Raw genomic sequence first — 15,245 nt, forward strand, 5'->3', positions numbered from 1 at the left:
CCTCCTGCCCGATGATCGCTGGGATAGACTCCAGCACGCCCGCGACCCTAGTGAGGTGAAGCGGCTCAGAAAATGGATGGATGATAGTCAAAATTAAAGTTCTGAAGAATTTGACCCAAGGGTAGCATATACAGGCTGAACAGGAGGGGTCCAAGAACAGCCCCCTGAGGGACCCCATAGGTCATTACCATTCGATAAGATTGAAAACTTCCAATGGTTACAAAATAACTCCTTTCCTCCAGGTAGGACCCGAACATTTAGTCCTACTCACGTTTCCAACCTGTTCAGCAGTATATTATGATCTACCGTATCAAAAGCCACACTGAAGTCCAACAAGACCAGAATTGACACCTTTCCAGAGTCAGTATTCAACCTTATATCATTTAGCATTTTGATAAGAGCAGATTCTGTACTGTGATGAGTTTGGAAACCTGTTTAAAATTTGTCAAAAAGTACATTTAAGTTCAAGAAATTGCTGAGTTGATTAAAAATAACATTCTCCACAATCCTGGCGATGAAAGGGAGATTTGAGATCGGTCTATAGCTTGCTAACATGGAAGCATCCAGTGTTCTATTTTTTAGCAGAGGCTTAATGACGGTTACTTTAAGAACTTTAGGAAACTCACCTGACTGAAGTAAGCAATTGACTATTTGCTGCAAATCAGCTAGCACAGACTTTGCAATAGCTAGTGTCAAACTTGAGGACCGGGGGCCAGATCTGTCCCACCACATAATTTTTGGGAGCCCACTAAGGCAAATAGTCTGTCAACTTAATGTTTTTTGCTTAATGTATTTATCCTTTTCATTTTGGCAGAAAATCTGTAACATAATTGCATGTTTTCTTTGCCTTTTGCCCACAAATACCCTGAGAATGCCCGATCTCGGAAGCTCATCAGGGTCTGTCCTGGTTAGTACTTGGATGGGAGACCACCTAGGAATACCAGGTGCTGGAGTTGAGCGGTAGTCCAATCACCTGCTCCTGTAAAAAAAAAAAACTACGGATTACAGAAACCGCAATTGTGGGTTTGTGTGCCTCATGGCACTGAGTGCTGTATCTCTCTGTCTGTCTGTCTGTCTATCTATCTATTTGCATTTTTGCCATGTAATCCCTTCTTGACATAAATTGAACAGTTTTCCATGACTTCTAATTTTAAACTTAATTTGTTAAAAATATACAACAATCAAATGCTGGGGCAGTTGTGTATATGTAATATAATGATTGATTATGCATTTACAGTATGTTTTCCACTGTCAGAAAGGAAAGGAAAGGAAAAAAAGGCACTTGAACCAAATCTGCCTAGATGACAAACACAAGTTTTAACAAAGTATGGAGTGTCATTCAGCAATAGAAAAGTGCCCAATAATGCGTAGTAGTAATCAACAAATGTGAAAATGATGCAGAATTACAAGGACTACAGTAACAATGGCCCCGAAGAGAAAATCAAAATGTCAAACGGTCACTATAAAATAACAAGTCAACGGGGAAAGAAGAAAATGCCTGCCGGTTTTGCTGTGCTTTGTACCAGCACTTGCCAAAGGAAAGGAGCTGTCCATCCAGATTTTTGGCCTCCTGCCCTTTTACTCAAGAGAGGATATGGGGGTACAAAGTGGCGGTTTCTGGTAAGTGCACTGTGTGCAGCATACGGGGCGGCAAATGCACCACCAAGAAAGAAGAAAGAGAAAAATGCTGCGTGAAATAGTATGACGGCAGTTTATATTGGCGTTTATATGAGGAATTTGCCCCCTTCTTGTGGACTTGTCCTCTGGAGAAGAGATAGAGGGTGGGGCTGTGGTGTCTTTGGGGAATGATGGGAAATAGGTGACACTTATTAATAACATGGAGAGGAAAGGGTCAAAGCCACCAGGTGCCACACAAGATCAGAGCGCGGTTGGAGTTGAAGTGACGACGTTACTCACCGGCAGCACTGCCAAACGCTCGGATGGCCCGGACGAACAGGGAAACATTGAGCTGCATGCGGGGACACCCTTGGACCGCCGCGCGCCTCCGCGTCTGACTGAGAGACCGCTTTGAACGCGCCTGCCAAGACAAACTCACCTCGCCTATTTATGCCCCTGCCTCCAAGTGGCCTCGGGACACTAGATTGTCGGCAGCAGGCTGGCAGGTTCCCTCTTTGCACCTCGTCTGCGGCGCGCACCATCTTACGCGCGTGCAATGGCAGCTTTGGGGGACTCGGGTGGGAGTGCTGCTCTTCTCCCAGCACTGTGAAGGTCCAAACTATAGTTTCTCGCTTCGGCACTTGACCCTCTGACCACCTGCCCTGGGGTGGCGGGGGTGGGGGTGGGGGAGGAGGACATCGGTCCGGGCTGGAATGCTGCTCCCAAGGCTGCTAACGTGTGTCGCCGCGTGCGCCTTGCTCCTGACGCCGGGCTGCGGGGGCTGCGGGCCGGGCCGAGGCTACGGCAAGAGGCGCTCGCCGCGGAAGTTGGCACCGCTCGCTTACAAGCAGTTCAGCCCCAACGTGGCCGAGAAGACGTTAGGGGCCAGCGGGAGGTACGAAGGGAAAATAACTCGCAACTCCGAGCGCTTCAAGGAGCTCACCCCTAACTACAACCCCGACATCATCTTCAAGGATGAGGAGAACACAGGTGCAGACCGCATGATGACACAGGTGAGAGTGAGACACAGAGCTCCGGCCAAATAATGCTTGTGACTTGCGTGGTGCACTTTGACCAGTCTTGAGACGCGTGGATGCGCTTATCGCTTATATGCGCTTTTTCCACCCCCACATTCCTTGTTGACTCAAGGCCGAGAGAGCGCTTTGTTGTGTCTTTGCTGCCAGAAGCAGAGCACGGTCGCGTCTTCCACCCAAACCGCTTGCAGTAATTGCTTCATCACATGCAAACTGCAGAGAGTCGTGAACACGTGCTGGTTGCCGTCCCGTGTTCCCATCACGCTGGCTTCTGTCGCGTAAGACAGACAGACGGGCTCCTAATTTCCCCTGAACAGCACACTGCAAGAAATACGTTCTGCGATAAAAGTGTGCGACCTCCACGTCTTGGAGCCCTGCTTTGTTGATTGGCACGTACGCAAAACAGATTCCCACAATTTTGCTTTATATTCTGCAGATGCAGACATTATTTTTAGGCTGTATATTATTTTAAAGCGCGTTCTCGCAATTTACGAGCGCCAGTGCGGAGCACACAGTCCGCCTGTTTATCTTTGACTGTTCCGTGTTACTTTTAGGTTGTTTTCTCAGCGCACACGGACAGAAATAGCGAGCGCAGTTGGCCTCTTTGAAAGTGAATTTTTCACCTCTTGGCTTTTTTTTTTTTTTTTTTTATTCGCTTTTCCTGCGCGCTACCGCACATACAGAAGCTCCTGTTCCCCAAGCACACTTAATCACTTTTGTGGCGCGAAGTGGCGACACAAACGTGTAACTTTACTGCGGTCAAATTCATGTTATCGCCGCAGAGGAGAAACTGTCAACACGTTTGACTTTGCGAGAGCGAGCCATCATTGACGCATTGATCAGAGGCAGAAGGTGCGCAAAGGTGCGGATTGTTGGCCTGCGTGTGCAATGTTTGTGCAGCCAGCGGTTTAGTGCACAAACCGCCGTGCACGTGTGCTAAATGGAGCGTCTAATTTATGAAGTCTTTACCGCACAGAGAAAACACCAATGTTTGAATCCCCGGGACCTGTGAAAAGGCAACTGTGGTCACCGGCGCGGGCTATTCTTATCACAACCACCAAGTTATATTGGCTTTAATCCCACTTTGCACCCTTCACAGACTTGAGATGCCGCACCAAACCAAAACCCATTCGCCCGAAATGATCAACATGCAGACAGACAATGTCTGTTCTAAAAAAAAAAAAAAAGCAATTACAGTTTTTTCCCCCCCAGAAAGATATACTGTAGCCCACTCTATATTCAAGTAAGTGTCATCAAGATCGAGCAACATTTGTCCAAATGGTAGTTGATCATCCTAGTCCAGGGGTGTCCACACGTTTTGGCACCATCTGGTGGCATCTTGTTGTTGAAGTGAGTTGAGGAGCTCCATTTACTCAACTCAATTATAGTAGTCTATTGGTTAGCACATCTGCCTCACAGTTCTGAGGACCGGGGTTCAAATCCTGATCCCGCCTGTGTGGTGTTTGCATGTTCTCCCCGTGCCTGCGTGGGTTTTCTCCGGGTACTCCGGTTTCCTCCCACATCCCAAAAACGTGGTAAGTTGATTGAAGCCTCTAAATTGCCCGTAGGTGTAAATTTGAAGGCGAATGGTTGTTTGTTTATATGTGCCTTGCGATTAGCTGGCGACCAGTTCAGGGTGTACCCCGCCTCTCGCCCGAAGATAGCTGGGATAGGCTGCAGCACGCCCGCAACCGTAGTGAGGATAAGCGGTACAGAAAATGGATGGATATTGCCATATAGTGGTACAGTTTTTGTGGTCTCACCGTATCACAGTTTTTTAAATCATACATATCTGATTTTGTAGCCACGAGTGCACTTTCGATCACTTCATTGGACAAACGGTAACGAAATAAACACATCACAACTGACGCCAAGTCACTCAAGCCGCAAACCATTAACAGCCAGCCAACTCTACACTCTCATTTGCTGACTCTCTTGTCACTCACCAGGCCAGGCCCCTCCCTTTAAAGCCACACACATGCAGAGTCACCCCAAGTGGACAAAAATAATACCTGCATGTCACATCCATATTGTGTATTAAAATATAGTATGGTCGCTACTTAGCGGATTTTTTTGTTTATTGGGGAGGTTTCTGGAATGTAACCCTTTTGATAAATGAGTGACTGCTGTATCGTTATAGAGTACTTTCCAAACAACCGCAGCAGACAAAAGTAGTTAATTTCTGCCATCTTGTGGCATCTGAGGGCAATTACAGTACTGTAGAAACGTTTTTAGAGGGCTGGCAATTTCAGATGGATTTTTGGTATTTGTGCCAGGGCTTGGTTCCAATCCCGCAGCAAAGCAAAAATGATGTTTTTTCAGCATTTTGGGGTTGCCAGCATGCCTAAAGCACAATAGAATAGTTCCACTTCTGCACTGAGCAGCAGTAGAATCACATCTCCACATTCAGAACTAAAATGAGAGCAATCTGTACAAAGCTGATCTTGCCACAAAGCAGACAGTCGAACGTACAATCACCGTTTACACGCTGCTTGCTGCTGCTGAATTATCTTTATTGATTGTAGCATTATGAATAGAAATTAGTATAATATAATATAGTTACTGTTTTAGTGATGATTGGTGGAAAATGAGGAAGAGATTTTTTGTTAAAGTTCAGTACAATAGTGGTCTAAGTCCAAACATCATTCAAATCTATCAATATTTCATGAAAGATGATAACATTAACTAATACTAAAACACTACTTTGGCGTTTTTGAGCAATCTCAACCTCACTTTCTGAGCTCTTTTTGTGGGAGGTGAAGACTGGTTTCGTGTGCGCGCCAATCTTGGAAATGGGAGCTGGCCCAATGTTGCACTGACGAATCAGGAAAGGTGCTGGGAGCAATAATGGACTGAATCCATATGTCAAAATTGGTACGAAACCTTGACTTCAACCAGTTCTCATCTGACATTTATGCCTTGTCTTTTTTCTTTTCTGTGGTTAACTTAAAAATGACAAGGGAGTTAGCCCATTCTAGTTCTCAGTGGCTCATTTAATGTGTAAAAAGTAAGTAGTGCAATGCAAGCACATAACAAACCGTGTTAATAGTTAATTTTAGTTTATGCCATGGGACGCTAAAAAAAATGGACGACGAGCTGCAAAACGGCCCGCAGGCCTTAAGATGGACACCCATGTTTTAGCTCATTTTGTCAATATTTATGCAGTGTTTAAATGGCAACATTGAAACAATACCTGTTTTAAGTCAACCACTTAGTTAACCGAGCTTAAGCTTAGCTTTCCCTGCTTTAGCTAATTGACTTCCTGTCTGTCAGCCAATCATGTCTCACATTAGAGGAAATGGACTTTGTTGCTCTTGGCGTGAACAATCTGGTTAAGGTGTTCGCGAGCACCCGCCAGCTAGACGAACGGTGCAGACGACGGCTTTATTAACAGCATTCTGAGTGGGGAAATAGGAGGGGGCAGTCAATAGGCCCTCTCAACTTGTATTTGCTTAACCAGACAGCTAAGGCCCACACGCCACCCCGACAGCGTCAATCATAAAGCTTCACTCGTCAACCTTCTGACTTCATTGAGAGTCAATCAAGCCCAACAGTAAGTTTTTATTTATTTATTTATTAATTATTTTTTTTTTATGGGTAATGTTTCACCTGTCCACCCAGACAAGCTGCGTGTATATCAGAGGAAATTCATCACCTTTAATTTATCAAACACACTCCTATACTATATTTATTTAAAAAATTGCTACTTCTCAGCTTTCTGTCGAAGGTGATTAGGTGAATAGTTCAGGATTTTGGGGTGGCCCACGGCCTTACGTATCCCTCTAGAAATGATCCGCCACTGCATTGAGCAGCTGCAGGATCACATCTCCACATTCAGAACCAAAACTGGAGCAATCGGTAGTAAATTGACCATCTTTTAATGTTTTCTTCATTTTAATCATTAGTATGATTTGCACTTGTCCAATGAGTGAAACAAGAATTGTGGCAAAACGGTTTAATTCTTTACATTCTATCTATTTATGTCATTACTACTGTATGTAATTTTATGAAATACAAGTATAGTGTTATTTAAAAAAAATAAAAAAATAATAATAATAATTTATGGTAGGCTGGAATCGATTAATTGTGTTTCTGTTCATTTCAAAGGGGAAAGATGATTTTACTTTGTTCTGTGACCATGCTCGTCACTCAAAATACACATTTTATGGCACTTCTGTAGTTGTCAAGCCCCCCCCCCCCCCTTTTTTTTTTTTTTAATTCATTTTATTTATTTATTTTTTAAAATTACAACGCAGACTGTATCTAATGCTGTTTTTAGTATATTCTGCATGCCCATAACAAACAAACAATGGGCCACACATGGCACCTGGACTGACGTTTGGGGACTACCGGTGTCGAGTTTATTTGAAAAGGTGGTTTTCATAAGGGCATATCCAAAGTTTGTGTCTGTGCCACAGCGCTGCAAAGACAAGCTGAACTCTCTGGCAATCTCCGTGATGAACCTTTGGCCCGGGGTCCGGCTGCGGGTCACAGAGGGTTGGGACGAGGACGGTCACCACTCGGAGGAGTCGCTCCACTACGAGGGGCGGGCGGTGGACATCACCACCTCGGACCGGGATAGGAACAAGTATGCCATGCTGGCTCGGCTGGCGGTGGAGGCGGGCTTTGACTGGGTCTACTACGAGTCCAAGGCCCACATCCACTGCAGTGTCAAGTCAGGTGAGTTTAGGGTCACCACTAATAGCAATGTGGATACGCATTTTGAGTCAAGGGTGCTTTCACACCTATACAGTAGTTTGCTTTCTCTGGTTCAAACCAGTTGATGGTTTTGTAAACCTGGTCTGTTCATGTGAGATGCCTCAAAGGATGGGTATCTACAACTTGTGAAAAAACTATTATTGTAAACTCAAAATTAGTCATATTTTGGCTTTATTGACTTAATTACTTAAATAACTATCCAGACAGTCTACCACAGTGCAGCAGCATTTTGTTGAGTACACTACAGTGGGATGCTAAACCATTCGGTAAAGTGGGGTACACACATAACAATTCTCAGAGGTGACAAAAGTACCCACACTCTGTGCTTAAGTAAAAGTACAGGTATTTGTGTAAAAAAAAAAAAAAAAAAATACTGGTAAAAGCAGATGTACTCATTCAACTCGTATGTTTAAGAAAAAGTAAAAAAAAAAAAAAAAAAAAGTACTGACTGAAAATAAGTACAACATTTAAAAACAATGTTTTAGGTTGGTGCAAGACACAACTCATTCGCCATGAATCATTCTTGGAGCAAAAAATAAATAAATCAAACAATATTCTCAAATAAGGCCATGGATGGAGAATATATTTATATACTGTTGCCGTTGTTGTTAATGCTCCCTGGTTCATGTTCCTCCATGTCGCTGCTGACATCTCAGTCAATCAATATCTCAAGCTATATTGACATCTTTTTGACATTGTGTCATCTCTCACGCAAGTTGAAAAAAAGTAACAAGTCTAGTATGAGAAAGTAAGGAGTAGAAAATACAGATATCTATTTTCAAGTGTAGGGAATAAAAGTACAAAGTCGTCTGAAAAATAAGCAAACTCTTCTCCTTGTCATTTTTATTGTAGTGAATACCTTGGGAGACACTTAAAGCAACCAATTGCTCCTCTGTTTGTATCCGGGAACAGCACCAGCTTCAGGTCACTTTCTAATTGGGTATCATTATTTTCATGTCAGGATCTCAGGGTCCCAACTATGTGTTGAGAAGTTAGTATAACGGTGGTGTACAGTGGGAGGATGAAGTCGGTGAAGCCTTTGGATTTTCTTCAATATGTGCAAAAAATGCCCATAAAATGTGGTCTGATCTTCATCTAAATAAAAAGAATAAACAGTCTGCTTAAACTATTACCACAGAAACAATTATTCATTCATCCATCCATTTTCCTCCACTTATCCGAGGTTGGGTTGCGGGGGCAGTAGCTTTAGCAGGGATGTCCAGATTATCCTTTCCCCAACCACTTCATCCAGCTCTCCCGGGGGGATCCCGAGGCGTTCCCAGGCCAGCCGGGAGACGTAGTCTCTCCAGCGTGTCCCGCGTCATCCCCAGGGTCTCCCGGTGGGACGTGCCCGGAACACCTCACCAGGGAGGCGTCCAGGAGGCATCCTCTGAGTCCCTCCCGGATGACCGAGCTTCTCACCCTATATCTAAGGGAGAACCCGGACACCCTGCGGAGGAAACTCATTTTGGCCACTCGTACCTGGGAAAGTAAGTGAACCTCTAGGTTACGGATTCACCAAGAGCTAATCAGTCAGGTGTGAGGCAACATGGAGTCTAATTAATTAGTTAAAATTCGAGGTGTGGTTTAAAGCTGCTCTGGCCACTACAAAACACACTTGGTTAAAATTGTCTCCTGTCAAGAAGCATTGCCTGATGTGTTCCATGCTTCGCTCAAAACAGCTCACAGTAGACCTACAGTGCGATTAAGAATTGTTGACTTGTATAAAGATGGATAAGTTCAAAAAGTCTTGATGTTCATCAGTTCACAGACAAGTTATGTATAAATGGATAAAGTTCGGCGGCACGGTGAACGACTGGTTAGAGCATCTGGCTCACAGTTCTGAGGACCGGGGTTCAATCCCCGGCCCCGCCTGTGTGGAGTTTGCATGTTCTCCCCGTGCCTGCGTGGGTTTTCTCCGGGCACTCTGATTTCCTCCCACATCCCAAAAACATGCATGGTAGGTTGAGTCTCTAAATTGCCCCTAGGTGTGAATGCGAATGGTTGTTTGTTTATGTGTGCCCTGCGATTGGCTGGCAACCAGTTCAGGGTGTACCCCGCCTCCTGCCCGAAGATAGCTGGGATAGGTTTCAGCATTCCCGCGACCCTTGTGAGGATAAGCGGCTCCGAAAATGGATGGATAAAGTTCAGCACTGTTGCTTCTCTTCCAAGGAGCAACCAACCGTCCTGTAAAGATGACTGCAAAAGAACAGCGCAGAACGCTCAATGAGGTAAAATAAATAAATAAATAACCCCTAGAGTGTCAGCTGAAGACTGGTACATGCCAACATCTCTGTTGACAAATCTACCATACCTAAAACATTAAACAAGAATGGGGTTCATGGGAGAACACCAAGAAGGATGCCGTTGCTGTCTTAAAAAAACCAAAACATTCCTGCACGTTTGAGGTTTGCTAAAGAGCACTTGGATGTTCCACAGCACTACTGGCAAATATTCTGTGCACGGATGAAACCAAAGTTGAATTGAATCTTTGGAAGGAACACACAAAGCCGTATATGGAGGGAAAATGGCACAACACACCAACATCAAAACCTTATCCCAACTGTGAAACATGGTGGAGGGTGCATGCTTTGCTTACTCAGGGCCTGGACAGCATGCTGTCACCAATGGAAAAATGAATTCACAACAAGTTTATCAAGATAATTTGCAGAAGAACTTGAGGCCATCTTTCCAACAGTTGAAGCTCAAAAGAGGATGGGTGTTACAACAGGACAATGATCCAAAACACAGAAGTAAATCAACAACAGAATGACTTCAGGAGAAGAAAATACATGTTCTGGAGGGGTTCAGTGAAAGTACTGACCTCCAACCGATTTTGCTTTTGTGGCATGACATCAAGAGAGCTATTCAGACCTGAGATTCCAGGAATTTTGCTGAACTGCAAGAGTTCTGTAAAGAGGAATGGTCCAAATTTCATCCTGATTGTTGTGTGCGTCTGATCTGCAACTACAGGAAACGTTTGGTTGAGGTTATTGCTGCCAAAGGAGGGTCAACCAGTTATTAAATCCAAGGGTTCTTTTACCCCCCGACCCCCAGAGGGTTTTCCTTTTGACATTTTGTTGTATAAAACAATTATTTAGTTTACTAAAATGAGTTTAATAATAATAATAATAGGCAAGGTGGGCGACTGGTTAGCACATCTGCCTCACAGTTCTGAGGACCAGGGTTCAAATCCCGGCCCCGCCTGTGTGGAGTTTGCATGTTCTCCCCGTACCTGCGTGGGTTTTCTCCGGGCACTCGGGTTTCCTCCCACATCCCAAAAACATGCGTGGTAGTTTGCTTGTAGACTCTAAATTGCTCTTAGGTGTGAATGTGAGTGCGAATGGTTGTTTGTTTATTTGTGCCCTGCGATTGGCTGGCGACCAGTTCAGCGTGTACCCCGCCTCTTGCCCGAAGAAGGCCGGGATAGGCTAGAGCACGCCCGCGACCCTTGTGAGGATAAGCAGTACGGAAAATGCATGGATGGATGAATAATAATAATAATAGTTCAGTGCATAGTGGTCTAAATCCAAACATCAGTTAAATGGATCAATATTTTATGAAAGATAATAAATAATATTCACTTCTCCTAACAACCAAATGCACTGGCACCCAAGCTAAAATACAACTTGGGCCTGTTACACACAAAAGGATTTTTTTTAAATCTTAAGAGATTGTTTATCTTTTAATACCACACTTGAAGGTTAAAAAAAAAAAAAAAAAAAAAAAAAAAATCAGATTTTTCAACAGTCTTGATTGTACCGTGTGTAGTATGCTCCGCTTATCTCAACACAGTCCACCACAGACAAAGATTGTGTTCCACCACCGATCTGGAATCTAGTTTTCCAAGACAGAAATCTCGCGTCTCAAAAGTGATCTAACAATAATGAAGAAGAAACAGCAACAACCAGGAAGTACAAGACACAACATGGAAACCTCACTTTCTGGGATGTTTTTGCAGGGGGGGAGAACCTTGGTTTCAGGGCCGCGGCAATCTTAAAAATGGGAGTTGCCCCAGTATTGTCGTGATGAATCAGGAAATGTGCTGAATGGAATAATGGACTGCCCCGCATATGTCAAAATTGGAAGTAAACCTTGATTTGGAGCAGTATTCATCATAAAGATGTCTTTTCTCATTCATTCATGTACTTGACTTAAAAATGACCAAACAGATTGAGCTCAGTTTTTGATGTGGTCATAACCCCGAACCATTTGATGACTGCTCACATCATCCCAAATGAACCGCACTAAGGAGGCAGGGATGAGTTGAATTCTAACAGACCAAAGTACGTTCGCGTGAAAGCACCCTAGACTTCCCGAGTGACCCAACTGCTGTAAATCAGAACAGTACATAAAGCCCCTTTAACTCGTATGACCACGAAAGGGGCTACAGTCGTGTAGTTATCAAGGTTGTAACTGTCACAATTGTCAGCACTGAATGTTATGTCGCTTCAAGCCCAGTGACTAAAACGTGTGACCTTGAAAGTCAGTCGAGTAACACGCAGACAACACAAGACAAGCTGGACCGCCGCTTCCTCTGTCCTGTCCCTGGTTTCACTGTCTCGGCTCAATAACATATCTGCACTTTCGCCTTTTCCCTCCCTCCCTTTCCGCATCCCGCTAACCTCTTCATGATGATGATGATGATCACGATGCTGCGACTTTGCAAAACTAACCCGAGTGCGTGTGACGCAAACGTGCTGAAAGTCTCACGTGCATGTGAAAACAGACGCAAATACACCACTTGAAGCCCAAGTACGCTGCTGTATACTTTAAGTAGTAACTAAGATTCTCCTCTTCTTTCCCTCTTTTCCTCCTTTTCTCTCTCCTTCCCTCCCAGATCGGGTTGCGAGGGTGCAGTCCTTGACCTGATTACAAGGGCAACCAATCAAGTTGGTATCTTTTTGGGTTCTCTTTTTTCCTTAAATTGAGACCGGGAAAGAAATCATTCTTGTGATGGAACAGATCCAGCAAATACATTTTAAGAGGACCATACTGAGAGTCATCCCCGATGTTGGTCTGCTGTTTTTATTGTGCTAATTGTAAACGCTCTGTTAAATAGTTTAAACTCTTGAGAAACATGCGATATGAATAAACATGAGAATTTAATATTGTGTTAACCCTAAAGCCTTGTTGGATTTTATTACCCTTTCACCTTGTTATTGGCCATTTCTGTCCAAGTACAAACAATTTGAAAGATTTAAAAAAAAAAAAAAACGTTTTCGCTTCTTTTATTGCTTAATTTTAAATTCACATCAGTTATTGTTATAAGTATGAAAAAGCCAATCATTTTTATTTTTTAACCCTTTGCACAATGCGTAGGTTGTAAAACAACCAACTTTTTATTTTTTTTTTACATTTTTTTAATATACAGTATATTGACTCAGTACTGTACCATCTTCATGAGTCTTTCTCCAGCCAACAGAGCAAGCTTCCACTTCCCAAGTTAAAATATAATTCATTTCCATGGTCAACAAAGTGTATCTCAACTTCTTAAAATCAAAATTGCCATTCGCAAGCCATTAAACGCCTCTTTCGGAAATCGCTAATATTACAAAAGTGCTCCCTCGTCCCAAAATTAATAAATGATGTCATTTGGTCGAAAACACAGATTTATTTGTTTTTACATTTAAAAAAAAAAAAAAAAAAAACATTTTTAAGTGTTGAGTCTAGAATTAAACCAATTTTGAAAAAAATTGTGTGATTAAATCCAGTAAATGATGAGGAATTGGAAAATGTGGGTTTCAGTTGGTCAACTGAGGTCACGAAAGGTACAATTTGATGGAAACAGTGTATTATTGCTATATTGAAAGAGCTGACGTTGGAAATTATAAAATCAGAAAAAAAATTCCCAATCTTGAAAAGTTGTATTAGATTTACATTAACAGCCAAATAAGTTTAATTAAAAAAAAGAAAGCTAGGTGGACACAAATAGCCAGCATAGAGCCCATAGATGAAAACAAATAATAAAAAATCCTGTCAAGGGTACAATGTCAATTGTTCTGTTAGTGCTGAAAAAAAAAATGTAACTGCATCAAAACGATAAGCTGTAAATACCTGACTACTAATTGCAATAATTGTATCTTCCTGCCTTTCAGACCACTCGGTGGCAGCCAAGTCTGGAGGTTGTTTCCCGGGCGACGCCTTGGTCATTGTGGAAAACGGCCTCCAGAAGTCCATCCGTGACCTGCGCCCCGGTGAACAAGTCCTGACTTTGTCTGGCAGAGACAGTCGCGCTCAACTGGTGTACAGCCAAGTCCTGACCTTTCTGGACCGTGACCCAGGAATACACAAGCTCTTCTATACCCTAACGACCGAAGGTGGTGCGCACCTTTCTCTGACCGCCGCCCACTTGCTGTTTGTGTCTCAGGGTAACTGCTCAGATGGGGTGCCGCCCACTCCTAGCTCCCTGAGGACGGTGTATGCTTGTGACGCTCGCCCGGGCCAGTGTGTGCTGGTGGCCGACGGTAGTTTGGGAACTCTTTCTCGGATTGCGAGTGTCACTGTGACGGAGAGGACGGGGGCGTTCGCTCCTCTGACGGCACAGGGGACCCTGGTGGTGGATGGGGTGGTGGCGTCCTGCTATGCGGTGGTGGAACAGCATACCTTGGCTCACTGGGCCTTCTCGCCACTCAGGCTGATGCACAGCTGGACCGGCACCAGTGGTTACCGTGGCGATGGGGTCCACTGGTACGCTGAGCTTTTACACTGGCTGGGGGGGATGCTGCTGGACTCCGGACACCTCCACCCACTGGGTGTTGCCGCAGCCCACAGGTGAGGATGAAAACTGCAACAAGATAAGCCAATAGAACTATATGATGGATGTTTGGATAGCTGCTAAGCCTCATGGGAGTATCACTTGGGTTGCGAAAGAGGAGTCCAGAAGTGTTAATTCATCAGACAGACTGACTATAGATCATATACTAACATGTGAACTGGTCTTAATCTCCTGATGTAGAACAATGAATAAAAAAACAAAAACAATAATCAACCATTGTTGACAAAGATGAAAAGCGAATGTCATCACAGCAGTGTACTCCATCTACTATGGCGTCCTACTGAAATGAAAAGTTGCACACTAACTACACTGAACAAAAATATAAGTCAATATACACTTTTGTTCTTGTTCGCATTTTTGATCGAAGACTTTCACTGTGCACAAAAGAACTATTTATCTCAAATGTTGTTCACAAATGTGTCTAAATCAGGGTTTGTGACCACTTCTACTTTGCTGATTTCAACTTTGTCAGTATTTGGTGTGACCACTATTTTCATTATGCAGTGCAACACATTTTTTTTTTTTTTTTTTTGCATAGATGTGCCTTAACACTGACCCCCAGCCCCAACTCCACCCACAATACCGTGACACTGCACATATTAGAGTGGCCTTTTATTGTGGACAACATACTGTAAGGCACACAAAGGCGTTACACTGCACGAGGAAAATGGTCACACCAGAAACTGACTGGTTTGGGGACAAAGTAGATTTTGGCAAAGTAGCAGTGCTCACTCACTGTGATTAAGACAGATTTGGGAACAATATTTCAGAGAACTAGGCCTTTGTGTCAGAGAAAAAGTCTTGATCTTTAAGTTCAGCTCATGAAAAATAGGAGCAAAAACAAAAGTGCATTTACGCTTTTGGTCAATATACTGTATTTAGAAAGACCGTTTCCAGTGATATGCGGCAGATTCCTTTTGTAAAACTTGTATGTAACAATTAAATATATTTTAGGACAATGACAATGTATTTAATATCTTCTTGTTTACAGAAAGTCAACATGAAGTTGTGGTTGGAGGAAATATTTATTTTTTGGGGAAATAAATCTGTGAAAAGGAATGTATTGTTTCATTACTGCCCTCTGGTGGTGTTGCCTA

The 15,245-nt window shown here is 43.4% G+C and overlaps 1 protein-coding gene and 1 long non-coding RNA gene across 2 annotated transcripts; one reads left to right on the plus strand and one right to left on the minus strand.

The window, feature by feature from the left end:
• Window positions 1-589: 589 nt before the first annotated feature.
• Window positions 590-2,464, minus strand: LOC133480782 (uncharacterized). Its single transcript, XR_009789366.1, has 2 exons — window positions 1,918-2,464; window positions 590-979 (listed from the first exon to the last, which is right to left on the minus strand). It is a non-coding gene; the product is annotated as an uncharacterized LOC133480782 (long non-coding RNA).
• LOC133480759 (indian hedgehog B protein-like) lies at window positions 2,313-15,178 on the plus strand. The gene is made up of 3 exons (XM_061779341.1): window positions 2,313-2,630; window positions 7,070-7,331; window positions 13,469-15,178. The coding sequence occupies exons 1-3, from the start codon at window positions 2,331-2,333 to the stop codon at window positions 14,146-14,148; spliced, it is 1,242 nt and encodes a 413-aa protein (XP_061635325.1). The 5' UTR covers window positions 2,313-2,330; the 3' UTR covers window positions 14,149-15,178.
• Window positions 15,179-15,245: the final 67 nt, after the last annotated feature.

This window comes from Phyllopteryx taeniolatus, chromosome 1 (assembly GCF_024500385.1).
Source record: "Phyllopteryx taeniolatus isolate TA_2022b chromosome 1, UOR_Ptae_1.2, whole genome shotgun sequence".
Lineage (NCBI taxonomy): Eukaryota > Metazoa > Chordata > Actinopteri > Syngnathiformes > Syngnathidae > Phyllopteryx > Phyllopteryx taeniolatus.